The following is a 27,804-nucleotide window of genomic DNA, read 5'->3' as shown; positions in this document are numbered from 1 at the left end:
AAACATAAATACAAATACAAAATATCGAGAGTTCGTGAGAGTTCTGTGACTTTCCAACTGCACACTAGACACCCTGTACCTTGAATTTCTCCACAGGAGAAAGAAAAGGAGATTTTTTTTTTCCTCTTTGAGCATGATCCCATTGCTCAAACCCACATGCAATAATAAGAAATTAGCACCATGTTTTACAATAATAAGAGGAAAAAGTGTTTTTGAGTACATTAGGCTACCAAGAAAGTTTTTATGTTTTTAAATGGCATGGTGGTCCCTGAGTAGTAATAACAGGACTAAAGGAAACCAGGAAATGCAGGGCCATTCTTCCAAGGCCTCTCTCTTCCCCGTCAAGGCAATAAATGCTTGTTATTATAATGCAAACCAAAAGCATTTTGCTAGAGGGCAAGTTCCGTCTGTGATCCTTTCAGGAAATTAAAGAAGGAAATCTGTTTAAACTTTCCCTTTTGCTCTCTGTAATGCTCCATCAGACAGGACTCCAAGCTTGCTTGGTTGGCACACTGCTGCTTTCAACAATGGGGAATACTATTCTTGACAGATAAAATAGAGGTTAATGGGACAAAAAGCAGCAAACCACAGTCACCTGCCAAGTCAATGGAAAAAGATGCTGTGGCGGCGATCCAGGGCAGGCCGGAAGAGGAGATGGGGTGCGAGAGGTGTGTGGCTGGTTTTTTCCGGGAGGCTCAGGTTAGTTTTTGGTGCAGCTTGCATCAGTAATAGAGACAGAAGAAAAAGTACAAAGAATCCAGCCATACTAAGAGTAACAATGGAATTCTAGAGATCTTTTCATCTTTTGAGGAAATGGCAGTTTAACCTCTGCTTTTTCATTAATTGGTCCCATTAACATTTCAGAGCCTACGATCTGACACTGTGTCTGCCTGGTCTCTTTTGGTATCCTGGTGCTCAGTACAACGCCTGCACCACAGCGGACGATCAATACAAGTTCCTGGCAGGAATGAGTATCAGACACGGTACTGAGAAGAGGCACTGTGCTGAGGACAGGAATCTGAAATTAATAATTATATAACAGCCGTCATGTATATAAACTGTGAGCCAGGTGTGGGACAGTTTGCAAGTGGCATCTCTCACTTTATTATTTTTGCCTCTGATGCTTTCCAGAAATTAGAGAAACAAATCTGATTATATTTTCTCAGCATGGTTCCCATCGTGAAGATGAAGAAATTGTGTTATATGCAAGGTAAGTAATTTGCCTAGTATCTCAAATAAATGGCTTCGACTCGAACTTGGGTCAAACTGATTCCAGAACTTTCTCCTGTGCTCCTGATAATGTATTAGGATGTCCTACATCAAATGTATTTTTCCCATTTCCATGTGTTAAGATAGTACTTGTTGATGTGGGAAAAAGAAAAATTATTAAATTTCCTTGCTACCTAGAGCCCACTGACAAATCCTTGAAACAGGCAGAGTGACATTCCTCTAGGGACTCAGCTGCCTTGATGTTGATACTTTTTGCTAAGGGCAAAAGGCAATCTTAGTCAACCCCTAGGATCCTGTAAGTCTTTTTTAAGATATAAAAACTCCTTTGGAAACTTCCTTTATCTCTACTCCCCAAGACACATGTTGGCAATCATCCCCCAAGCATATGACCCACTGATACACATCTGGAGGGTCTCGTGACTAGGGTTTTATTAGACAGTAATAAATGACTTTTCCCCAACAATAGCTAGCCCCCTCCAGATCCTGGAAACCTTGTTTCCAAAATTCCTTAGAGACTTACACTATCCTTAACTCTCTCCCAACACACAGCTCAGGCAGCCCTGCCCTCTCACTCATGCCCTCTGACAAAACTCCACGTGTGTTGGCCTCCCCGGGCTCTGCATTTGAACCTGAGCCTCACCCATTCCCAGCTTCCTCCTTTCTTCACTAGGTCACTGCCAAGTTGCCAGACTTGTGGCCACAAGGGCCTGAGTCCAAATATCGTAAGATGACTGACTTTATCAAGGTGGAATACCTTTCCTCTGTGATTTTTAAAATGTTCACCGTACTACGATATAAATGCAAAGCCTGTGTAGGAAAGAAGCAGACATGTTCAATATCATCCTTTTTGCTGGATAAATAATGAGGGCACACGAAGGTGGAAGGATCAGTGGAGAGACAGAAACTTTTGTCCTCTTAAGTACCAGGGACAAAAGTTGGATAGGTCTTTCTCCTCTTGAATAAACTCCTTCATGTCTCTTCATATTCAGACCATCTTGTCTGCATATGCATTAAAACAAACAAACAAACAAAAATAAGGAAGAATGAAAAGAATCAATCGCTGGACCAATTCCATTTGTTCTTTTGTGAAGTTACTGAACAAAGGTGTCTCTAGTAAAAAAGGAACAAGTTTAAATTTAATTCAAATATTTAATTCACTTATTTATTTAATTTTTTTTAATTTAATTCAAATGTTTAATGAAACAAGTGGTTAAAATGATACCTTTTATGTCTGAAAAGAGAAGAGCAGAACACCCAAACTTGGTGGCTGGGTACAAAATGTAGAGGTAAAAAGACTGAAGGAACAAAATACATGAAGTGTGGGTCTTTCTCAAGGTCCTGGGCGGGTGCCCATCTGGTCATTACTGGATGAATAAACTCTCCTGTACACAGCTTCAGGGCCCCATTTATTTGTTTGTTTGTTTGTTTGTTTATTAAAATATTTATTCATTTATTTTAGAGAAAGAGAGAGAGAGCACGAGCGGGAAGAGCAGAGGGAGAGAGAGAATCTCCAGCCGACTGTGCTGAATGCAGAGTCTGACACGGGGCCCCATCTCAGGACCCTGAGATCTCCACCTGAGTGGAAACCAAGAGCTGGATGCTTAACCGACTGCACCACCCAGGTAATCAGGGTCCCAGTTGTATTGTATTCTTTGTACCCCGTAGGGATGTGCTCCAGGAGGTACCTTCTACAAGCAGGCATGCCCCCTCTTAATACTTCCCGAAAAAATAGATAGTGGGGAGGTATGTGTCATGGTAGAAACCTCGAATCCTAAGCACCGCATGTCCCAAAATGCCCTAGCAAGGTGGATGTGTTCATGCCTTCTAAATTTCTAGAGCAGCACCATAGTGCATGGCCCCAGTGTTTCTCCTCAAGGACCGTGGCTTTTGACTCAAATATGGTAGGCTGACTTTATCGACCTGCTCTGCCCCTCATTCCCAAGTTCAGGATATTGAACAGTGGGATTTGAAGTCTCTGGAAGTTGAATGATACCTCTTCCCCCAAACACAGAGCATGCCTCAGTGAATGATGATCTAGCTCTGAGCACTGGAACCACTTCAACAAAAAAGAGGAGGCAAGAATGTCTTAAAATATTCCCCCTACCTTCTTGGTTTGCCCTACTTTCTTCACAGAGTTAACCAAGATGTTAATAATCAGAATATAAAATGCAAATAAATAAATAAATAAACAAACTGGATCAGAACTTAAAGCCGCCCCCAATCCCCCCCCACACACAAAGAATATAAAATGCAGAAGTGCCATTGGTAAGGACTGACACACTCAAGCTATGGCATTAGTAAGTATTTTCACAACCATGAATGTCAAAGAGAGCAGGGATTTACTCTCTGGAAAAGATAAGATAGGGCATCTACAAAGAGCCCCTAACAGCACCAGGTCTAAGAAGATATGTTACGGGTGAATTTTGATAGGAAAATATATGTCAGCCTTGTAAATTTGATCCTGTCCAGCTTCATTCATTCTGTAGCTGGAGCAGAAGGAGTGAGGAGAGGGGTCTCCAGAGGAGTCCACGAGGGGCAGTGACTGGTGTGCAAGCCCTATATTCAAATATGACTATGTGCTATCTGGGTCTCAGATTGCAGGGGGAAAATCTTTCTGAATTACAAATTAATTCTTTTTTTTTTAAATTTAAATTCAATTAGCTAGCATATAGTACATCATTAGTTTTTGATGTAGTGTTCAAAGATTCATTAGTTGCGTATAACACCCAGTGCTCATCACAATGGTATAAATTTCTCTTCTGAAACCCCACAAAAATTCTGCTAAAAAGCGATAATTTTAACTTGCTCTGTTGTGTCTCTCTCTTGTCCCCATACAAGTGTTTTAGCTTGACCTTTAGGGTGAGGAGCTGAAGAAAAAAGAAGAGTTTTGCCCAAGTACTTTGTACTATCCCCCAAGCAAATGGTGCTAACCATCGTGCACTTAGGGATTTACCAGAAAATACCTATCTGAGGTCTCATATCTGCACAGCTACTCATTTGCAAAAGGTCTGGACTCCCAGAACGGTAGCTGGACTTGACCAAAAGTTCAGTAGCCTGAGCCCAAACACACATCAGGAACAAAGGGCATTGCTATTTACTGTTATTACCACTACTAACACTAGTAATATATTCTTTCTTTTCTGAAATCTTAGTATGTTCTAATATCATAATGTAGGTTTGGACAGCAAGCATTTTTTTTTTTTTTGAGCATCTGGAGACCTCAAATACTACTTTGCATTTGTTATTTTCTGCAAATGGAAAACCACATAGCAGAAATATAATCCAGAACAAGCAATACCCACTATGAGAAAAGCAAACAAATTCAATTTCTCGCATGCATAATTCTACACTTAAAATATATCAATGTAAGGGCCAGAGATTAGATAAGAGTATTTCATCAATGTTAACTTTCTAATTTTGGTAATTGTACTTTATGGAAAAGGACATTACTTTTAGGAATTATTCCCTTAAGTATCTAGGGTTGGAGGGGCATCGTATCTGACAGAGACAGAATAGAGCAAGAGGGTGGGGGAGAATGATAAAGCAAATATGATAAAAGTTAATATTAAGGGAAATGGGATGAAGATTATATGAGAATTCTTTGTTCTATTTTTATAACTTTTCTAGAAATCTGAGCTCATTTCAAAATCAAAATTAAATGAATATAAAAATTTAACTATGTATGTGTATATATATATATATATATATATATATACACATACCCCCACATATATAAATATAAATACACACACACACACACACACATATAAAATGAGTGGGCGACTTTTATGCTTGTAAATATAAAAAAACAGAACTCAATAAATATGTTGGTCATACGGCATGCAAAACGAGACATCTGCATAATGGCGATTTCTGGTGTGTAATTTTCCTCATGAAAAGAGGCATTCACTGTCTTCCACTCCATTTGCACAGGTACAGCACTCAGCGGGGGGGGGGGGGCTGAGGAATCCCCACCCTCTAGCTGCACCCCACATACCACAAAACCTCCTCCCCTTGCCACCAACCACGGCCCGCTAGAGCGGGCCACAGCGAACAGCCCACAAATTAAACTCACCTAAAGAAAGGGGACATTCTAGCATTGATCATAACATAGTGTGAAACGCTAAGGGAGGGGCATCTGTGGGCAGAACGCAGGTGTCCAGGTGAGGAGGAAATGGAGCCCAGAGTCCATCCCCTTCTGGGGGCGCCGGGCGGAGGCCGGAGCAGCGCTGAGGCACAAAGGGTCCCTCTGGCTCCACAAAGTGCCTCCAGGCTACTGGTTGTACATACGCCCCGTGGGAAACACTTCCCACTGAAGGAGAGGGGCTTTTCCAGCTGATAGGTTTTACAGGAGCAAAGCATATGCTCCCTGAGAAGAAAAACCGCAGGAGGTTTATGTGCCGTCGAAGTCATCCCTGGTGGGTCTGGCTGTGAGCAGTCGCGCGGGGCCGCCAAGTCGGGAGGACGCAGGGTCATGGGCTACGGTAAGGAATCCAGCCTGCGCGGGTCAGAGGCTTGCCTCCGTTTTAAGCCTTGTCAAGAACAAGTGCATCACACCTCCGTTTCTGTGTCCTTGGGACTTTATCTTTTCCTCACTCCTGCTCCCCTCACCTAGCCTATCACAGCATCATGGATTTCAGAGCAAAGGGACATTCGAGAAGGATCATCTAGGCAAGGGTTGGCAACCACTTTCCGAAAAGGGCCAGGTAGTAAATATTTTAGGTCAAAAGCAGCCCCGGATGCCAAGTAAACACACGAGCATGGCTGTGTTTCAGTAAAACGTGAAAAAACAAGCAGGACAGATTTGTCACATGGTGTGCTCGCACCCTTGATGTTGGTCATCTCCCATATTTCGCCAGTGAGGATACTGCAGCTCAGGAGACCAAAGTCACCTTCCCAGGTCTCCCAAATGTCCAGTAGGAGAGTCTTTCTCTTTGTTTATAATTGAATTACCTGGTTCCAGTCTAAAGTAGGGTGCTGATGCTGGGTTATTCTTAACCAAAAACCTAGTCCTGAGTAATTGGGTGATAAGTATGTATGCCACATCATTACCTACCTGACTTTTAAAGTTAACCTCACAAAGCCAAAGCAAATAATTATAAAGTTGTGAGGAAAAAAAACAAACCTCTTTTATCAATAAACCAGTGAACAGATGTACTTCATGTCAATATAAATAAATCACCAGTGTGAAAACAATTCTAGATCTCTAGATAAAAAATGAGCAGGGTTAGATGAACAGATAGACAAAATGTGGTGTATCCATACAATGGAATATTACTCAGCCATAAAAAGGAATGAAGTTCAGACATGTGCTACAACATGGACGAGCTTTGAAGGTATCACGCTAAGTGAAAAAAGGCAGATACCAAAGGACAAATTTTGTAGGATTCCATGTGTAGGAGGTACTTCAAATAGGCAAATTCATAGAGACAGAAAGTTGAACAGTGGTTCCTAGGGTCTGGTGGTTGGAAATAATGGAGAGTTATTGTCTACTGGGTACAGATGCTGTTTAGGATGATGGAAAAGTTCTGGAAATAGAAAACAGACAGTGATGATGGACGCACATTGTGAATGCACTTAATGCCATTGAATTGCATACTTAGAAATGGTTGAAATGATCAGTCTTATGTTACATACATTTTGGCACAATGTAACAAAAAAGGAGCAGTGTTACGTGGAGGTAGAAAACAAAGTAGAGTGGGTCCGTCAGAGAAATGGATCCAAGAAGATGCGAAAAACAGACATTCAGATGATTTTGCTGGGTGTGGCTGCACAGGAAAAAGACGCTTCACTTCCTCTCACACCCAGGCTGTCAGGGGTGTTCCTGATCCTACCACACCAAGCCTGCTCATTGTTTTTCTTTCCCATCGGATCCATTCTGGGTCCTTCCTCTTAAACTCTACACTGACTCAAGGTCCTGCATCCTCCCATCCTGAATTCCGGTAAAAGCCCCATAACTGGGAAACAGGTGGCAAAGATGCTTTGCCTACGTAGCATTCCCGCGACACAAAGGAATGGCCAAAGAAAATAAAACTACCCTGGTGCTTCCAGAAATACAATCAAGTTTCAGTTTAAGTGTCAGAAAAGTAGGGTGAGTGCATCTGAATTCTTATGATCACACCAATCAAATGGACCTCTGTTCCGTGGCCCAGTAAATAATTTTGTTAAGATACACATTTGCAAGATTTACACATGAAAAATGGTTTCCCCTTTGTCCCGTCTGGCCGGCTGAGTCTCTGCTAGCACAGTTATCAATCCTTGCCCCTTAGCATCGGATCCATCCTACAGGCGTCACTAGAGATAATGCCGCTGTTAAGGTGATAAGGCTCACACGCTGGCTCTATATACACAATGTACACTGATGGCCTTTGTGTTCACGCTGTGAACCGACACAGAATCCGATCTCCACGTGGGGGAGGCTGAGATCACCGGTGGGGTTCACTCACTGTATGCTGACAGATTATCCTTTGGTTTCTGTCTATCGCTGCCATTTATAAAGGCTGGAACGACCTGAAATTCAGCTCTTCTGACTTATAAATTGGCCACAAAAGAGAGTGTGAAGGGACCTAGACTGTGCCTAATTGCTGGTCGTCCGTGTAGCCTGCGGCTGCAGCCAGTTTTCCAGCAAACCCACATGAAGAGGTGCTGCACGCCATCCCGTTGGCATTTTATCTGCCCTCCTCCCTTTGTTTGTCATGCTTCCAGTGGCCACCAAGCAGCCTCTGAATATACTCTCGGTACCCACTTAAATGGAAATGGGCTGCAGCAAGCAGTGCTTTGATCTTGGTTAGCTGCCCTCCATCTAAGAGGTTTTCCTGGATGATCCCTCCTTCTGTGTAAGGTGGTTGCTGGGGACGAGCCTAATCCAATTTGGTCAAGCACAACCTTCAGACTCTCTGGTAAATTACAGTAACTGCTGAAAAAGTGTGAGGGATGGTGCCCGGTAGCCACTCTCCGACAATCTCATTTCCAAGTTATAATGAACTCGAGTCTCAGACCAAATGCTGCTACACAGACAGACGCTTATTAAACAAACAGCTATCAAGAAGCAGGCACAAACCAGGTGATCAACCTGGTCTGGCAGCTAGTTAAACCCTAGCTCTCTATCCTTTAAGAGTTTGGAAATACCACTTTGCATGAAGGAACCACCCGAGCAATGTTCTAGGGCAGGATTCTGTTCCCTTTGGCAACAAACAACCGGAAATCCTCCAAAGAAAGACTGGGAATTGAGCTGTTTAGGGATGATCACGCCTTGGCTGCCATTCCTGAGGGCAGCATACATGTAGCTGGAATGCTTCAGTGAAGCTGTATCACTTGTTAAAATACTAAAATATGTACCTCTTGGTACTGGTGGGTAAACATCCACTTCTCCAAGTTCCCCAAGTGTCCCATTGTCCCTTCCCTGCTCCTGAGAACTCCAGAGAATCCTAGCCTCATGTCCAGAAACCCAGAAACTCCCAAGAGTCAGTGCCTGGCAGAGCAGGGTTCCTTGGGAGTCTGCTCCAGGGCGGTGGCCAAGATTTATCTCAGTTTGGACTGGTCAGGGCCTATGAAAATCTGGTTGTTAGAGATTCTGAATATCACTGGGACTTAGAATAATGGCTATATGCCTGGACGGATGTTTAAATCTCTTCATGCAAGGATAGGGAATCCATTTTTAGTATTCATCGTGGTAATCAGTAAGATGCTAATTCCACCAATAAAAATCCATTTCTGACATGGCGATCCTAATAGTCAAGCTTCTGATGTTGGCTGAGTTGCGGATACCTGAACACTGTGCTAGCAGCCTTGAGTATCTGTTCTGGAGGAGGCACCTGAGTTGTGACTTCCCCTGAGACACATCTCTCTCTCTGTTTATCCTGAAGTATCTTCAAAGGAATCACAGGCATTATGACAGTGGTGTCAAGAACTGTGAAGCATCTGAGATTTTACTCTACTTGCAAACTAGCAAATTCAGTTGCCACATTTCACAGATGCTGGAAAAGCCAGGAGACTCCCAGGTCAGAGGTGGAGGAGTGCATCACTCCCAGCTCAGCAAGCAGCTTGAGCTTCCCATCTGCATCCATCCCCTTGCCTCCCACCCGCACAGGTGGCAAACTCAGTGAGTTTGGGTCACAGTTGAGGAATCCCATGCTTAGGGAACCCCAATTTTTTATAATAGGCTGCAAACAAATCTGCCAAAATTTTGACCCAGAGGGAGACATTATCTTTATTGTGCTCAACAACAAACAAACTTGTCCTCTGCTCCAGCAGGATTCAAGGCTGTTCGGTATACAAACATCTTTGACAAGACAGTTCAGAACCAAGAGCTCTCGGGACATGCTGGAGAACTGTCTCCTGATAGTGGCACCAATGGAACTGGCCATCAGTCTAAGTGGAAACATTCAATTCACTAGGAAGGTTGAACACTCATTTTCACAGATATGATTTCAAAGTAGAATTGGTGTTTGGGAGTATCTATTTGCAATAATGCATATTGTAACTACGATGTTTTGCTCTACAACATCCCCCCGACAAACACTTTTACAGATAATGAAATCAAGTCAAAAGGGTTCAGTGGCTTTCCAGCTTCCGGGGGAGGGGGAAGGTACTTGAGGATTGTTGGCAGGTAAACTCTAGAGGTCAAGTTTCTCAGGTTCCTAATATCAGACTTCCAAATGTGGATTACCAGGGGTTCTAAGTTTTCTGATGTCAGGAACATATTTGAATACATATAAAAGCTACGAATAAACTCTCTAGAAAACAGCATGGACACACAGGCATATAAAATTTGCACAGAATTTCAGTGGGGTCACAAATCTCTGAAGCCTATTAATGGACTTTGGACCCTTGAATGATCCGGAGACACCAATCCCTGGAACAAGGCTTCCTGTAACCTCAAACTCATTTACCGGTGTCATCAAAACATCCAATTGCCAAGCCCAAGTAGCTTCCTATCCAGATACCATGTAGCTGACATTCTTGGCTATCCAAAACAGGACCCCAAATCAGGAGGTAAGGAAAAAAAACAAAACAAAACAAAACTGTCCAGTGCATACAAAAATCAGTACTTAAAGATACACGGTGCACAGAAACAGAGTTGAACTGTGTTCCTTTATTTTTTTGAGATTATTTATTTTAGAGAGAGAGGAGAGAACCAGGAGGAGGGGCAGAGGGAGAAAGAGTCTTAAGCAGACCCTGCGCTTAGCACAGAGCCCAACGTGGGGCTCAGTCTCACGACCCTGAGATCATGACCTGAGCCAAAACCAAGAGTTGGATGCTTAACCTGTTATGGAACCTGGACTGGATCACCCGACGGGAGAACCAAGCGGCACCCGGAGATCTTGGAGGATAGGAGGTTTATTTAACGCCGGCGGGCTCAGAGGTGAGCCATCTCCAAAGGTCTGTGCCCCGAGCACAAACAAAGGGGGCAATTATACACTCTACTTCAGCATACTTGGCACTTTTGGCACGTGCACGAAGCGGGGCAGGGAGAAGAACCCGGATTGGTGTGCACGGGAAGCAGAGCAGGGAGAAGAACCCAGAAGAGTCCTGGGCCAAGGACTGGGACTCTCTTGCCGGCTCGGTCGGCCATCTTGGGACACAGATTTTTCTTATCAAACCGACTGTGCCATACAGGCACCCTGAACTGTATTCTTTTAAAAGAATGATTCTAAGATGATTTATGATGATTAGATTAGAAAGGACACAAATCAGAGGTGGGGGAATACGGAGAGAAAAGCATAATTAATGACTGCAATAAGTAATTGCTGACAGTGTGACATAAAACTGTTGCAAAACAACAGCAAAAAACAAGAAAGAACTCAAATTTTTTTTCACTCTTGGTTATTTAGTGTAAAGGCAAATGACTCTACAAACGTCCTTCACTCTTAGGAATGACTCCTTCTGAATCATATGAGAACATAACTGCTAATGATGTTTTTTTAGACTTGCTTATGTTTTTTTTATGTTTCATATAATCTGGTTAAAATGATGGATTCTGGCTATAATACATCTACATTCTCAAACTATTTCAACATGATTAAAATAGGAAGTGTGTTGCCTTTAAGGCAGAAAGGAGGGACTAATGGTTACACTAGACCTTCCACGTATAAAGCACCTTCCACTCTCATCACATTTAATCTTTTCAGTGGGCCTGTGAAGTAGGGATTGTCATTCCCTTTTAGAGACTCAAGAACTGAAATTCTGAGAGGCTAAATAACCTGTCCAGCTAAAAGAGAGTGAAACTGGGATTGAAACCAGTCCACGCTTTTTCCATTAACTATCCTTTAAGGGGAAAATTCAGTACTCTGGAACAATTCATTCATATGAAATTTTCTGAAAAGACCTCATAAATGAGTTTTGCTCTACAAATTCTCTACATTAATTAGTTTTTGTCAACATTCCACCAGATTAAAAATCAGATTAGAAGTCAGATGAGGGACACCTGTGTGGCTCAGTCGGTTAAGTAACTGCCTTCGGCTCAGGTCATGATCCAGGGTCCTGGGATTGAGTCCCGCATCGGGCTCAGCAGGGAGCCTGCTTCCCGCTCTGTCTGCTGCTCCCCCTTCTTGTGCTCTCTCTCTCTCTCTCTCTCTCTGACAAATACATAAATAAAATCTTAAAAAAAAAGAAGGAAGTCAGATCAGCCTTTTGATGACTTTGTTACATTTTTGGTTTTATTCTAAAACATTTTTGATATGTTATTAATCAATAATGCTTACAAATAGCCATTTCTTAACAAAAGACCCACTAAGGAGGGTAAGTAGAACAGAGGCAAAAATATACAGTAAGGGCACAAAACAGATGAGTTCTCAATTCTGGGGCAGAAATATTTCTTCAGAGATTAAGAATGATAATATCAAGATTTGAAAGAACTCTAATGTTCATATAGACAAATCTCCCAGCAACAGCACTGGAAGGTCTTTCCTCAGTGTCACTATGTAATAAGAGAATGTTCTAAGATAAATCTGTGATAAACCTCTCAACTATAATTTCTTTGAGGGCAGGGAGCAGGTAGGGGACTTTTCAAGGGGGCTGCATTAATTACATCATCAAAAGGGGTGCACTTCGGGATGGAGGAGGGGATAAGTTCTTCTTCCGACTTAACAGATTATTCCCCAAATCCTTAACTACCAGGAAATTTTAGTAAAACCTACAGATTTATTCAAGATGATGTTCATATGGCCGATTTATCTTAATTGCCCTTTCTTACAGACATCATTGATAGAGTCAGCTGAATAAAGTTCATTCCTGAGAGAGGATCTGAAACATCAAAAACAGTTAAATTTAAAATGAGTGCTTTTCTACTGCCAGATTAATACCCAAGTGGAACATACTAAGAAATAGTTAAGAGCACCTAATACAAAAGAATAATTAGAAAAGCCAGTTCAATTTCCTAAAGTTCTTTAAGTACACTATATCTAAAATAGCACGCCACTCAGATATATTTATTTTTTTTGTTTTTATAAAGGGGATAATACTGAAAAAATTAAGAAGAATCTTTAAAAAGAAGACTATTCTTCTCAATAGTGTGGCAGCCATGACTTAAGAGATATTATTTCCCACAGGCTTTTTTTTTTTTTTAAGAGAATTACCTTTTTCTATAATCACTGAATTTCACTGCTGCAAATCACTGTAAGCCACTGAATTAGGTTTTAAGAAGGCTTAATACAGGCTTGGGGATGATCCTGCTCTGAAATAACCAAACCAAAAAGACTTAGGAAGGAAAGAATTTAGAGATTTTTTTTTTTTTTTCATCTCTCAGGGCATTTTGTTCTTTGAACTATGACCCTGAACTTGATTTTTTTTCCTGGAAGATGGTTAAGCCATATTCCTTTAGAAAGTAATGCCATAATCTCACCAGGATATCAGTGGCCAAGTATCTACAGAAACATAATGGCGGCTTCTTTAGAGGTGAAAAATCAGCAGCAGGGTTTCTTCCTTCCTTCCCTCTCATCTTCTTTCCTTCCTCCCCTTCTTCTTTATTCCCTCTCCCCCCTTCACCCCCCCTTCCCCCTTTCCTTTTCTCCCTCCTTTCTTTTAACCATTCGGTGGGTGGCAGATATGTGACATGTGTAGGGATCATGTTTATCTTAATTCATAATTTCATCCTAAGTATGTGGCACAATTTCTGATGCCAAAAACGTGCTTAATAAATATCCATTGAGTAAATAAATCTGTTGAATACTTCTCTGGGCCAAACACTGAGATAGACCCTGAAGTTGCAAAATTCCTGTCCCATAGGCTCATGTGGAACCTACAAAGATGTGTTTAGGGAAGCAGACAGAATTAGATCTAGGATTATACAGAAGGGGTACTATTTCCTAAAGCAAGACTAGAGGCATTTACTAAGCTGTAACTTAAAGCAGATATGTGTTGTCATGGTCCCACTGGTATTCATGGCCCCAAATTGAAGTGGTTCTTCTCCTCACTTGCCAGAATGAATTCAGAAAACCCTTCTCTTCATGAAAAGAGGCCCCTAAGAAGGCTGAGCGATCAGCAAAGCTGGCTGTTTTTCCTTTGGAGGTGCCTGGACCCTGCTCCATCACTTCATTACTGGCTACATGGAGCTCCTTCTGCCTGTGGAACTTTCCCAGCATCATCCGGAACCACATTCTAGAGTGTTCCCACGAGTTCCCATTGGTCTACCCAGTTTGGGGCTTGGTTTAGCTCACAGCAGCCTCTCCGTTTTCCTGTCGTCCTCCTGCGGTAGCATGCTGCATGAGGGAATACAGGCTCCTCCTCCTGGATCTTCCAAATGACTTCCAGCAACTTGGGACAAATTTTCTATTTTTGTTCCCATTTTTTTCTCCACTGACTATAACCTGCAAATTATTTTTTCTCAAGTGCAATTAGATTTGAAAGGAAAGAAAACATGAGTCAGGAGTCAAAGAGATGTGACATGGTCATTGCTCAGATTGGAAGAGATTTCTTCATTGGACTGAAAATGTGGAGGAAACAGACTCTCATCTCTTTCAACACTGAGAGTTCCTGAGTTTTCAGAGTTTATGGTACTGTTCTTGAGAAGCCAAGAGCATAATTTTGAGAACAGGAAACATGATGGCTTCTTTTTTTTTTTTTTTAGATTTATTTATTTATTTTGAGAGAGTGAGAATGAGAGAGAGAGAGAGAGTACATGAGAGTGGGGGAGGGTTAGAGGGCGAAGCAGGCCCCTCGCCGAGCAGGGAGCCCGATGTGGGACTCGATCCCGGGACTCCAGGATCATGACCTGAGCCGAAGGCAGTCGCCCAACCAACTGAGCCACCCAGGCGCCCAACACGATGGCTTCTTAATCAAATTAAATAGCAAAATGAAAGCAATAGTTACTCAAATTTACCTGGCAAATTAGCAAGACAAATTAATTGAAACACTACTTTTTATCATTAGGATATAATTAGAAAAGTCGGGTGGATGAAAATATCTCTGAGGCATGAATTAAATCAACTGGACAACCTGATTATAAAGACCTTATGCTTATTGTGTAAATACAAACTTACTGTTATGAATGTAGAAGAAAAAGAAAAGATTAATCAGCAAATATTTATTAAAAATGGTCCCGTACAAATGACACGAATAACAATGGCAAACATCTACTGGATTTTTATTTCGTGAAGATACTAGGTTACACTACATATAATTCTTATCACCTGTATTGTTTTGTTCTCTTTAAAAAGTAATAAATTCACCATTGTTAACACTTACACAGTATAAGCCATTATTGACCCTTAGTCCACAACCACAGGCTTCATGATGGAAGGAACACAGGGCACCAAGGCCAACAACAACAACAACAACAAAACCAGACTGAGATGTCTCTTCTGTTCTTAGCCTCATCTTCCACTTACAAATGCCACTACTTCTCAGTAAAATCTGTTCTATAAAACTCTGGACACATCCAAGCTCCACCACAAGAAGCCAATTTGTACACGGTTTCCCCTGACAGCAGCTATTCATTCAAGTTGGCCCAATTAGATTGAGGAGAGAGACTTTTATTCCGTTACTGGGACAAGGGGAAACTCACCCTCTCTTATTTGACATGAACACAAGCTACACGTACCAAATGTAATCACCAATGAGAAGAAAACTAGCCTCAAGATGAAGCCGAACTTAAGATGGTGGGGCCAAGGTTGACCCGCAAGTGGCAGGTCTCCTGTTCGGGAAAATCCTGGGCCCTGGACAACATCCTGGAACTCCAGGATCAGTCAAGTCGGCAGCTCACCTTAGCTCTGGCCTTCCTATGGTAAGAGGTGTAAATACCTTCTTTGTTTCAGCTGGTTGGAGTCAGATCTTTGTAACCTAAAGTGAAAGCACCCTGATGTATATAAACAAAATGAATGTTAAATGGCATTCTAGCAAAGTACAGAAAATTAACTTTCTGTACAGAAGACAAACATGGTTGCCAGAGGGAAGGCTGTTAGGGGATGGGCAAAATGGGAGTTTGGGAGTGGGAGATACAAGCTCCCAGTTATGTAATGAGTAAGACATGAGAATAAAAGGCACAGCATTGGGAATACAGTCAATGGTACTGTGACAGTGTTGGATGGTGACAGACCGTAACTACACCTGTGGTGAGCATTGCATGACATAGAGAGATGCTGAATCACTGTGTTGTACAGCTGAAACTAATGTAATATTGTGTGTCAACTATACTCAAACAAAAAATTAAAAAATAGTAATTTTCTATATCAATTAGGGTAATTTTGTTTCAAAGTATGGCTGCTGATCCCTGGCACCTGAATCACCTGGCATATTTGTTTAAAACACCAATGAGAGAAACAAGTCTACCTCTGATTTTAATGCTAAAGGCTGAAAGCTACTGTCAAGGCAAACTGTGCAATTTTACTTGGGTAATTTAGGAATTCATTATGCAACCTGTTTGTACTCTTGTTTTCCTGTTTTAAAAATGTGTGTATTCAAACATGCTCCTGGCTTCTTCATAAATAAGAAGGATCCAAAGGTAAACAGTAACAATCTTTGATTTATAAAACCAGGTATTTTTGCAAAATTGCTGCAAAGCTTTGCACTTCACAACATATTAAAATGCTTGAGAAATAATCAATAGCCTTATAAAATTGTTTTCAAGGCACATAAAAAAGTTCTCCCCAAATCTCCTTGCTAAGGAAAAAAGGCATTTTTAACAACTAGATTCTACTAGACTTCTACCACAGTACGTTAAAACCACAAATGTGAGTTTCTACAGAATCTGTTACTTGCCTAACTACTACTCATGTGTTTGGACCCAGTTTAAATACTCTTAACCTGGGAGGCCCTTCCTACCCGCACCCCCCCCCATTCCGACCTCCTCCAGTGTGCCTACTTGGGGTCTTTCTTGGCTCTACTGCCTGCCCACCCTGCAACCTAAAACACACCCACACTCACCCTTTATCTACATAAACCCTTTACAGCCTTGAATGAAAGCTCAGCTAAAAATAATACTTCCTTAGGATGCCCCCCGGGGGAGGTCAAGTCGGCTTGAACTGTGATATAGCAACTAAATAAAATAGCTGTCAGAGAAAAGATGCCTTTAACATTACCCAATAAGGAAATGAATTACTATGTATCAGGAGGTTGAAAATTCCTAGGGAAGGCCTGCTTCAGGGGTGGCTGAGCCTCAGCTGGTTCCTCTGCCTACCCCAGCCGCCACCCCCCCCCCAGGCTGCTTCTTCCTGCCTTTCTACCTGGCTCCCAGAGGGAGGGGGAGCATGGCTTCTGGTGGCCTTTCCCTTAGGCATGTGACCCCCTTTTCCCCAAAAGCTCTGGACACATTTCCTGCTGTAATCCCTGGTCCAAACGGGCTTCAGACCTTCCCATCCCAAGCTAGTGTTAAGAGGTAAGATGACCAAGATTAATTTAGAGTGCCTGCCACCTATTCATAACACAGCACAACAAAAAAAGTGTAGTATGTGTGCAGCATATTAGGATAACTGGATGGGGCTGCTCTGCGCAGCCTCTGCCCTGGGCCCTGACCAGCCGTCCCGGCGGCTGAAAGGATCAATAAAGGAGCATTATCTGAAATAAACCTCTTTCTGGAGTGTCAGGGGTATGCGTTGGTTGAAATCAGGGGTCCTCAGACCAGAGCCCCACCACCTGTTTTTGTAAACAAAATGTTATGGGAAGACAGTCACACCCATTTATACATGGAGCGTCTTTCCTGCTGCAGCTGCGGAGCTGAATCGTTGCAACAGAGACCATATGGCTCCCAAAGCGGAAAACAGTCACTAGCTGGCTCTTTACAGAGACAGTTTCTCAGGCTCTGGCCTAGAATCACCAACCAGCATGGAATAATATTGGTAAGGCAACCATGAGGTCCACTGCCGTGCCCGACACCCTTCCTTTCTAACACACATCCCAGGGATATGATCTTCTTGAACTTCTGCCTGTCCTGCTGGGTTTTTTTTAGTTCCCTGAGGGCAGTGAACAGGGTCTTTTAAAATGTCTTGATGATGGCATATCCCCAGCACCTAGCACAGGGCCTGGCGCACCGTAAGCACCTCATAAATACTCGTTGGCTGGATAATTGAATGAGTGCACTCCTTAAACAATCCTCCATACAAAACCAAAAGCGATGGTTTCTTTCAGGATATGCTCTAGAGAGAGGAAGTAACATTTCAGTAACGATACGCCAAGAAAGTGACCCACGCCCCACGATAAAGAAAACACGAACCTTAACGACATTAACATTTCCCAACCCTCGGGAGGAAGATGTGCCCGCTCACTGTCTCTTTTGAGAGGTGGCAGCAATGAGCTTGGGTTCTCAGAAGTGGCAGAGGCAGAGTGTGTCTGTGGCAACCAGCACGCGTACCACTAAAACCATGGGCCCTGGAGCCATCCTTCCTGAGAATGCTCTCCCTCACACACATGCTGTGGCTCCCAACTCCAGTCCTAGGCTCTCCCAAGTTAGCACCATAATCTGCGACTTCACTCATTTGCTGAAGTTCAGCCTTCATCAGCATTCAGGGGAACAGTAACAATTTTTTAAAGATAGAAAACAGAAGCAGTTTTGTAGGATGGTTTTGCAGGACCTAGAGCTTATTTTATCTATAAGTAATGCCAGTTTTATTTCTTCCTCATCATCCAACTAAGAGAAATTTAAAAAGAAACAGGCAAAAATTAACGCACCGTAGTTTTTAAATTGTTAAAATGTCTTGGTGAGTTTAATCACAAAAGACATTATTACCACCAGTAAAGAGGCAAGTTTTTTCTTTTTTTTTAAGTTTGACATTCAAATTTTTAATCCACAATGCTGAGAAGATATAAACTACTGGGATGCAGTAATGAAAACTGCAAAAACAGGATATGAGTTTCATTATAACCTGCTAATTAATACAGCAACACACAATAGCAAGAGATCAGCAAGAACAGTATTCTAATCAAGTTGAGGCGTGTGTGAAAACAGCCAAGAATGCCCCAAACACCAGAAAAAGAAAAATGTGAAACACTGTGTTAAAATATCTCCCATGGACACAGTTTGCTTTCCAAAAAAACCCAAAAAACAAAGAAGCAAACAAAACGAAAAAACCCCACCAAAACCAAAAGGCAAAAAAACCCCAAAACACCCCAAAACCAAAAACAAACAACAACAACAACAACAACAAAACCAAGCTGACACTCAACTTTGTGCTGGCATTTTCCCTTCTCTGCTTTTTCAGCAATCACAAACGCATCCAGACTTAGGAAAGCCTTCATAAGGAGGGAAGCACAGTCAGAAATCTCTTTTATTTTTATCCATGCAAATTAGTAGTAGTTAATTGTATGGGCTTCTCCACCAAAAGAACTAGTATTATGTTGAGGGAAGCAGGGTGTTTGTCATCCAGAGTCAAACAGAAATTGCTTTATTTTTAAATTCACAAAACCGTGATGTGGTATCACATCTGTCCGTTTTTCTCAAGATTTGACAGGAATTTTTTTCACAGAAGTTCTAATGTCGAATTTTTAAATGATGATTTAGGATAGACCAACTGACATTAGACCAACTCCCTTGAACATTTCTTCTTAGAGTGAAGTAATTAATGGGAAAAGTGAATGTTTAAGTTAGCAACTCACTATGCACTAAAGGTCAAAAACTTAATCTGTCTCTCCTTATATTAAGGGAAAGTATATTTGCTTGGCAATTGTCTTTGATGTAGTAACACCAATTCCAGAAAAAAAGTCCTCAGAAAGTAATTCAATAAAGAAAAGACTTCCTTTCATTAAATTTCTCATTACAATATGCCTCAAAATCACAGAAAACTGGACTAGACGAAATACCCAACTAGAAAGAAATAAGGACATGTTTAAGGAAATGGAGGCTCAACAACCAAGTGAAATATAATCCAATTAGTACAGATTATAATGATGCAAACCATGTAGTACTCTGCAACCTTTTTTGTAGATTGCTAAATAGAACACACTATAACTACAAGTGAAAATTCCTGATCAGGACACACAAAACCAAAGTCATGAGGTGCTCTTCACCAGTGTGCGAACTTCCGACTACTCAATCACATCTCTCCCAGCTTCTCACATATCTACGGGGCCTCCTGATGGGCTTTTCTCATTCCTTCCTGGTGCTTTTGCTGTGCTGTATTCCTGGCTCTCTAGGTGCTTCTGTCTACTCCCAGACAACCCGCATGCATCACCGTGTTCAAGACCCAGCCCTGCAACAAAGTTGTCTGCTACTCTGGAGTGAAATCGCTTTGGATTTCTTAGCCCTGGACAGTTTTGTTTGCTTTATCTCCTCAGGCAGCCTGTAAATTCCACAGAGTTATTTTTAGCACATGCAATAAGTAATAAACACATGATTCTGAATGGACTGATCAATGAATATAAACTGTTCAGAGCAGGGACTATTTCTTATCTTTGTCTCCACAATACTTGCCCTCGTCCAGGCAAACGATAGTATGCCAGTAACTTCACTAAACAAACAGATAAATGAAGGTCTGTGTGGTTACATGTGACTGCTGGCTGTATGGTTCTCTTCCTCATGTCTCTTCTACTCTCTGCTTCTATGAAAGGTCAGATAAGGTTCTTTTCTAAAAGGAGTGCCATCAATGAAGAAAACTTACCCAGGTCAAACTGGCCAGAAACGTAGCCACAGGTCTGCCGGACTTCCTCACTGTCCCAGCCCAAGGGGTAGAGGGCACAACCAGCACCAATCAACAAGCCTGCGAAGAGAGAAGCCAAGAAGGCTTTACCCGTGTTCCTCTGCATCACTAGATAAAGGCAGCATCTGGGGGGAGGGGGGTTGATATTAGCAATATAACAGATCATGGTGTCTGCTTTTTGGAAAGCCCCAGCCACGGCTCCTGTAAGCAATCTAAGGTCAGTCTGATTCCATGAACAATTTCAAGTCTGCTTAAAAGGAAAGAAAAAACAACAAAACACTGATAGACAACGCAGTTTGCTTCCAACTTTGCCTTTTGAAGCATTAAAAGCCTTGCAAACCCTGTTTAGGAAATATGATTCAGAAGCTTTCTAAATCACTCTTGTAAAAATCCAACCAATTCTTCCATCAGTCCATGTAAACAAGTAAATCAACAGCAAGCAGAAGTGCCTAATAGGTTATGCTTCATCGTGCATTAGATTTTTTTTTCCAATTTAAGAATTAAAATAGAATGTTTTGGCATCATTCAATTTTACCAGGGGCAGAGAAAACAAAGATTTTCATGAACCACTTTGGCACACAACAATTGGACCTATTAACTGTACTACCTGCTATTATACTCCGTTGAAAAGTTGAGAATCAGGGAGCGTTGCTTCATCTCAGAAATATTCTAGAAGACGGACATTTATATAATTTAAGTCCTCCTTGCAGCTAAGACCAAAAGTTTTGATGACCAAACTGAAGAAGGTGACGATTTTACTTTAATATATGAAGTTATCATGGCAGAGCACTCTGAGCGGACGGCTTTTGATAGGCGTGTCTTCAGTGTTGCTTCAAAGTCTAATGTGGGTCGACAAGAAGCTGAATGAGGCTGAAGCACTCACCACCAGAATCCGAGGGCTAATCAGAAAGTAACATCTTGTCCTATCAGGGAGTGAGCACTGTCCTCGTCTGTAAGTTCCACAAGTGTGCTGAGCGAGTAGGACCACCACACACACACAGTCTGATGGGTGGGAACACGAGCCCAGTCTGAGAGAATGTGTGTTCTACAGCGCTAAACGAGAGAGCGCTGAAATGAGAAAAAAATCTACTAAGGTGGTAACGTTGAGGCAGAATGACAGCTACTCAAGTGCCTCTAGAAGAGACTTTCAGTATTTCTGTATTGAGTTCCTTTCTGTTCCCTTTTTGCTTCTTCTGGCGGGAACGTAGCCACAGGTCTGCCGGACTTCTGCCCCAGCAGATGATTCTTGCAGTTACAGCCCCCACACATAAGTAGTCTCTTTCTATACAGGCACCTAAGGAGGGACTGCTTTCCATACTCTCCCCAACCTCTATGCTGAGCTATGTGGAGAGACATCCCCCGTGAACTGACATAGATTTCTCACCCTGGCGCCCCTTCCTCCAGTCTGTCCCTTGGTCAACAGTAAAACAACCATTTAACGCAGAGGCGCTGTGATCCGAGGGAATGCCTACAAAGAATCGCTGAAAGTGCAAATCCTGAATTCCAGGATGCCTTCTTGGATGAATATGAATTGTGTCGAGGCTGAAGAATAACCCAGAAAGCAACCCTATAAGGTTTTGCTGATTGAGCAAATGCCTCCAGTAACTGATTTCTTTAGGCTCCTCCCTTAGGACAGAATTTATAGTATTCTGAAGACAACTCTAAACCCGTGTTATCCACCATCAGGTAAAGAGATAATGAGGAAGCCAAAGTTTATGCAAACTGAATTCCATGAAGTTTTTATAAATAATATGGTCTCGCTACCATGATACTCAGTTCTTAAATTAATAAGTAACACGGCTTTTTTGAGAAATTGTGAGCAATTTTTTAATGATGACAAATGCAGAAAGAGAAAATTTTCAAATGTAAGAAAAACAAAAAATAGTAACATTTAAACCATCAGTTTTCTCTTTTTCTGATACGCAAACAAATGATTAAATAGTCTCATTTCAGACGGGAGGAAAATGTGTCATGTATCACAAAAGTGGCTGTTTTGGTCCAGGATGATGCCAGGCACTTTGGGAAATCAAATAGAAAGGAGATTATATACGGAGCACATTGACCTGTGGTTTTCTAAGTGGTAGAATGCTTGGCAGTCAGGATTCCTTTGTAGAATGGGGGGTCTTTGTGACACAATGAAATGTAAATTCAACCATATAAATGAAGAATAAATTTTGTACATAAGAAATTTGTGTTATTTGTATGATTTAAAAAAAAATACCATGGGCATAGCTCACATTAAAAAAAAGTGTTAGGGGAGGGCAAATAGCTTATCTGGATTTTTGTATTAATACTTATATAGCCTTTGTTTTGTCTTTTGCTAATGTTTGTTAACAGCAAAATTACCGCAGATGATAAAGGTCTGGGAAACATTTCTGGGAGAAAAATGTATGTCACAAGCTGATCAGTCTAATTGGCTGTTGCAATTTTAGGTCCCACAGGTAACCACTGGTGGCCTCCCACTATCTTTCTACTGTTGTATGTTATGGAGAAAGCAAGTCTTAGACTAAATTCAGCCAAATATACAATGATGTTTATTAGTCATCTGGCACAGAAAGCAGCCAGATGACCAATTCTTTTTTTTTTTAAGATTTTATTTTATTTATTTGAAACAGAGAGAGAGAGAGAGAGAGAGAGCACAAGAGGGGGTAGGGTGAGAGGGAGAAGCAGACTTCCTGCCAAGCAGGGAGCCCGATGCGGGACTCGATCCCAGGACTCCGGGATCATGACCTGAGCTGAAGGCAGTCGCTTAACCAACTGAGCCACCCAGGCGCCCCAGATGACCAATTCTGTAAGCTCAGTGAAACCCTCCTCCCCAAATCCATCACATAGTCATTCTAACAAGTGCCATCAACATACCATAAATACAGCAAATATTCAACCGGCACATTGAAGACACTCCAGACAGTGTCTTCCATCTAAAGACCAAAGAGAGTTTACTCCTGCCCAACGCAGTGGCCATGAGCTCCATGTAGCAAACTTAAATTTAAGTTGATTAAAATTAAACGAAAAATTCATTTCTTCATTTCCACTGGCCACACTTGAAGGACCTGACAACCACATGGCGCTGTTGGCTACCATATTGGACAGGGCAGAGAGAGACCATTTTCACAACTGCGGAAAGTGCTACTGGAGAAAGCTATTCTCGACCTAAGACACTACTTCAGGAGGATGCTGGGTGGGACAGATTCTTAAATCCTAAGCCTGGTACTTCTTGTTAATCAAAATCATCTCTGCTCTTTTAGATTCTCCCTTTCTAGGTGGGGCTAGAGATGCAGAAACTACATTTCAAATCTCTTCTGCTGGCAGAAATTCTGGTTCATGTCTGTTAATGAGAAGCTCTCATGTGGGATTCAGAAGGTAAAAGAGAGAAGTAAACCACTTCCCCATTGGCAGCTGCAACCAGGGGCATGCCTTTTTGTAGACAGTAGACGAGACTGGGGCAGTGGCTTCCAGGCAGTCTCCACGGCATCACCCACTAAGAGCAAATCCTCAGCTATAGATTCTTTCTACCCCTGCATGTCCTGATTTCCTGAATTCTTCTCTGCCCTTCACTTCCCCAGACCTAATAGGTCTGTGAAACTTTAAATCCCTGGGCTACCTCCCTTCCTAACTGAAATACCTGTAGTGGTTTCTTTCACTGGTCAGACTCTGGCTGGGACATGCCCGACTGGTGCTGATACAGGTCTTTCTCTTCTACCCTATAATTTGTACAGTGTCCATTTTCTCGATGAAAAATTCTCTCTAAGGGGCACCTGGGTGGCTCAGTTGTTATTCGTCTGCCCTCGGCTCAGGTCATGATCCCAGGGTCCTGGGATCGAGCCCCACATCGGGCTCCCTGCTCGGCAGGAAGCCTGTTTCTCCCTCTCCCCCTCCCTCTGCTTGTGTTCCCTTTCTCGCTGTGTCTCTCTCTGTCAAATAAATAAAATCTTTTAAAAAAAAGAAAGAAAAATTCTCTCTAATACAACTTATGCTGATTACTAAACCTCAGCAAGTATAGATTGATATTAGAAGGCTTCTGGTAACCCTCTGTGGTGTGGTCTGTGGCTAAGGGAATTTATGCTAATTAACCTTCCCTGGAGTGTGAGTTTCTGAAGTGAATACTCCAAATGTTCACCCACTGCCCCTAGATTGTCAACTGGAGTCAACTAGCATTTTATTGTCCATACCGAAGTACTATATTGTGAAGTAAAGTTAGAGATAATTAAACAGAAAAGACAGAACATGTTTTTTATTATTGAAGTATTACCGACATACAATACTAGTTTCAGGTGTACATCATAGTGATCTGATATTTTCATATGTTATGAAATGATCTATCATAAGTCTAGTTACTATTTGTCACCATACAGTTGTTACAATATCATTGACTATATTCTCTATGCTTTACATTACATCCTCATGACTTACTTATTTTATAACTGAAAGGTTGTACCTCTTAATCCCCTTCACTTATTTTTCCCATTCCATTCCCCTCCCCCTCTGGTAATCAACAGTCCATTTCCTAGATCTATGAGTCTGTTCCTGTTATATTTTGTTTGTTCATTTGTCTTCTTTTCTTAGATTCCACATATAAGTAAAATCATATGATATTTGTCTTTCTCTGACTTATTTGACTCAGCATAATAACCATTAGGTCCATCCATATTGTTGCAAATGGCAAAATTTCATTCTTTTTCATGGCTGAGTAATATTCCATTATATATGTATATATCTCACATCTTCTCTATTCATCTATTAGTGGACACTTGGCTATTGTAAATAATGCTGTAGTGAACACAGGGGTACATATATCTTTTTGAATTAATGTTTTCATTTTCTTCAGATAAATACCCAGAAATGGAATTGCTAGATTGTATGGTAGTTCTATTTTTAATTTGTTGAGAACTTCATACTATTTTCCATAATGGCTATTCCCACCGACAGCGCACATGGGTTCTGTTTTCTCCACATCCTTGCCAACATTTGTTATTTTTTGTCCTTTTGATAACAGCCAATCTGACTGGTGTGAGGTGGTATCTCGTTGTGGTTTAGATTCGCATTTCCCTGGTGATTAGTGATGCTGACATCTTTTCATGTGCCTGTTGGCCATCCATATATGTTCTTTGGAAAAATGTCTATTCAAGTCCTCTGGCCATTTTTCAATTGGGTTGTTTGCTTCTGTTTTTGTTTTGTTTTATATTAAGATGTGTAAGTTCTTTATATATTTTTGGATATTAACCCCTTATTGGATATATCATTTGCAAATATCTTCTCCAACACCGTAGGCTGCCTTTCCATTTTGTTGATTGTTTCCTTTACTGTGCAGAAGCTTTTTAGTTTGATAAAATCCCCTTTGCTTATTTTAGTCTTTGTTGCCCTTGCTTGCGGAGACTAGTCCAAAAAATATTGCTAACACCAATGTCAAAAAGCTTACTATGTTTTCTTCTAGAAATGTTATGGTTTCAGGTCTTATATTCAAGCCTTCAATCCATTTTGAGTTTATTTTTGTATATGGTGTAAGATAGTGGTCTAGTTTCATTCTTCTGCATGTAGCAGTCCAGTTTTCTCAGAACCAGTTATTGAAGAGACTGTTTTTTCCCTCTTGTATATTCTTGAGCTATGTCTTAGGTTAATTAACCATATATACATGGACTTATTTCTGGTCTCTCTATTCTATTCTATTGATCTATATGTCTATTTTCATGCCAATACCATACTATTTTGATTACCTCAGCTTTGTAGTATAGTTTGAAATCAGAACGTGTGATATCTCCAGGTTGGTTCTTCCTTCTCAAGATTGCTTTGGCTATTTGGTGTCTTTTGTGGTTCCATGCAAATTTTAGGATTCTTTGTTCTAGTTCTGTGAAAAATGCCACTGGTATTTTGATGGGAATTGCAATGAATCTGTAGATTGCTTTGTGTAGTATGGATACTTTAACAATATTAATTCTTCCAATCCATAAGCACAGTATATCTTTCCATTTACTTGTGCCATCTTCAATTTCTTTCATCAGTGTCTTATACTTTTCAGAGTACAGGTCTTTCACTGCCTTGGCTCAATTAATCCTAAATATTTTATTATTTTTGATGCAGTTGTAAATGGGATTGTTTTCTTAATTTCTCTTTCTGATAGATTGTTATTAGTATGTAGAAACACAGTCTATTTCTGTATCTATTCTGTATTTAGTATCCTGCAACTTTACTGAATTCATTTAATTCTAATAGTCTTTTGGTGGAGTGTTTATGGTTTTCTATATATAGTATCATGTCATCTGCAATTAGTGATAGGCTTACTTCTTCCTTTCCAATTTCAATGACTTTTATTTCTGTTTCCTACCTGATTACTGTGTCTAGGACTTCCAATACTATGTTGAATAAAAGTGGGGAGAGTGGGCATCTTATCTTGTTCCTGATCTCAAAGGAAAATCTTTCAGCTTTTTACCATTGAGTATGATTGATGTTAGCTGTGGGTTTATCACATATGCCCTTTATCATGTTGAGGTATATTCTTTCTATACCCATTTTGTTGAGGGTTTTTAACAAAAATGAAGGTTGAAATTTGTCAAATGCTTTTTCTGCATCTATTGAGATGATTATATGATTTTTACCCTTGGTTTTATTAACGTGATCGATCACATTAATGTGGTATACCACATTGATTGATTTGCAGATGCAAACCCACTGTGGATCCCTAGAATAAATCCCACCTGATTGTGGTGTATAATCCTTTTAATGTATTGTTGAATGCAGTTTCCTAATAATTTGTTGAAGTTTTTTGCATCTATGTTCATCAGGAATATTGGCCTATAGTTTTCTTTTTTTGTGGCATCTCTGTTTGGTTTTAGTACCAGGGTAACGCTGGTCTCATAAAATGAATTTGGAAGCATTCCTTCCTCTTAAATTCTTTTGGAATAACTGAGAAGGATAGGTACTAACTCTTCTTTAAATGTTTGTAGATTCACCTGTGAAGGTATCTGGTCCTGGGCTTTTGTTTTTTGGGGATTTTTAAGTTATTAATTCAATTTTATTATGTAATAGGTCTATTCCAATTTTTCTATTTCTTCATAATTTTGGAAAGTTGTGTGTTTCTAGGAATTTATCTATGGCTGGTTTAATGGTGATGAACTTCTTTAGCATTTGCTTATCTAGGAAACTTTTTACCTTTCCTTCAATTCTGAACACCTTTGTGTGGATCTCTCTGGATTCATCTTGTTTTGGACTCTCTGTGTCTCCTGGACCTGGATGTCTGTTTCCTGGTTAGGGGCAATTCTTAGCCATTAGCTCTTCAAATATGTTTTCTAACCCTTTCTCTTTCTTGTCCTCCTGGGATCCCAATGGTGCAAATGTTAGTATGCTTGATGTTGCCCCAAGAGGTTTCTTAAACATTCTTCATTTTTTAAAACTCTCTCCCTTTCTCTCTCTCTTTCTGTTCCAATTGAGTGATTTCCACTCTTCTGTCTCCCAGACTGTGAATCCATTCTTCTGTATCATCTAATCTGCCGTCGATTCTCTCTAGTGTATTTTTCAT

General features: G+C 41.0%; 1 protein-coding gene across 3 annotated transcripts in view; it reads right to left on the bottom strand.

The window, feature by feature from the left end:
* Positions 1 to 27,804, bottom strand: part of LHFPL6 (LHFPL tetraspan subfamily member 6) — a 241,327-nt gene that overhangs the window by 10,138 nt on the left and 203,385 nt on the right. For 2 of the 3 annotated variants that reach the window (XM_025874688.2, XM_073894632.1), the window contains exon 3: positions 20,256 to 20,354. The exons of the other annotated variant lie outside the window; for it this stretch is intronic. In XM_025874688.2, coding sequence (XP_025730473.1) covers positions 20,256 to 20,354 — 99 coding nt within the window. The remainder of the gene's footprint in view (positions 1 to 20,255; positions 20,355 to 27,804) is intronic. 3 annotated transcript variants of the gene reach the window in all.

The sequence above is a fragment of the Callorhinus ursinus genome, unplaced genomic scaffold, assembly GCF_003265705.2.
Source record: "Callorhinus ursinus isolate GAN/ISIS: 27379988/994484 unplaced genomic scaffold, GSC_fseal_2.0 scaffold7, whole genome shotgun sequence".
Taxonomy (NCBI): Eukaryota; Metazoa; Chordata; class Mammalia; order Carnivora; family Otariidae; genus Callorhinus; species Callorhinus ursinus.
The sequence above is the reverse complement of the archived record's forward strand: the minus strand, read 5'-3'. Positions and strand labels throughout refer to the sequence as shown.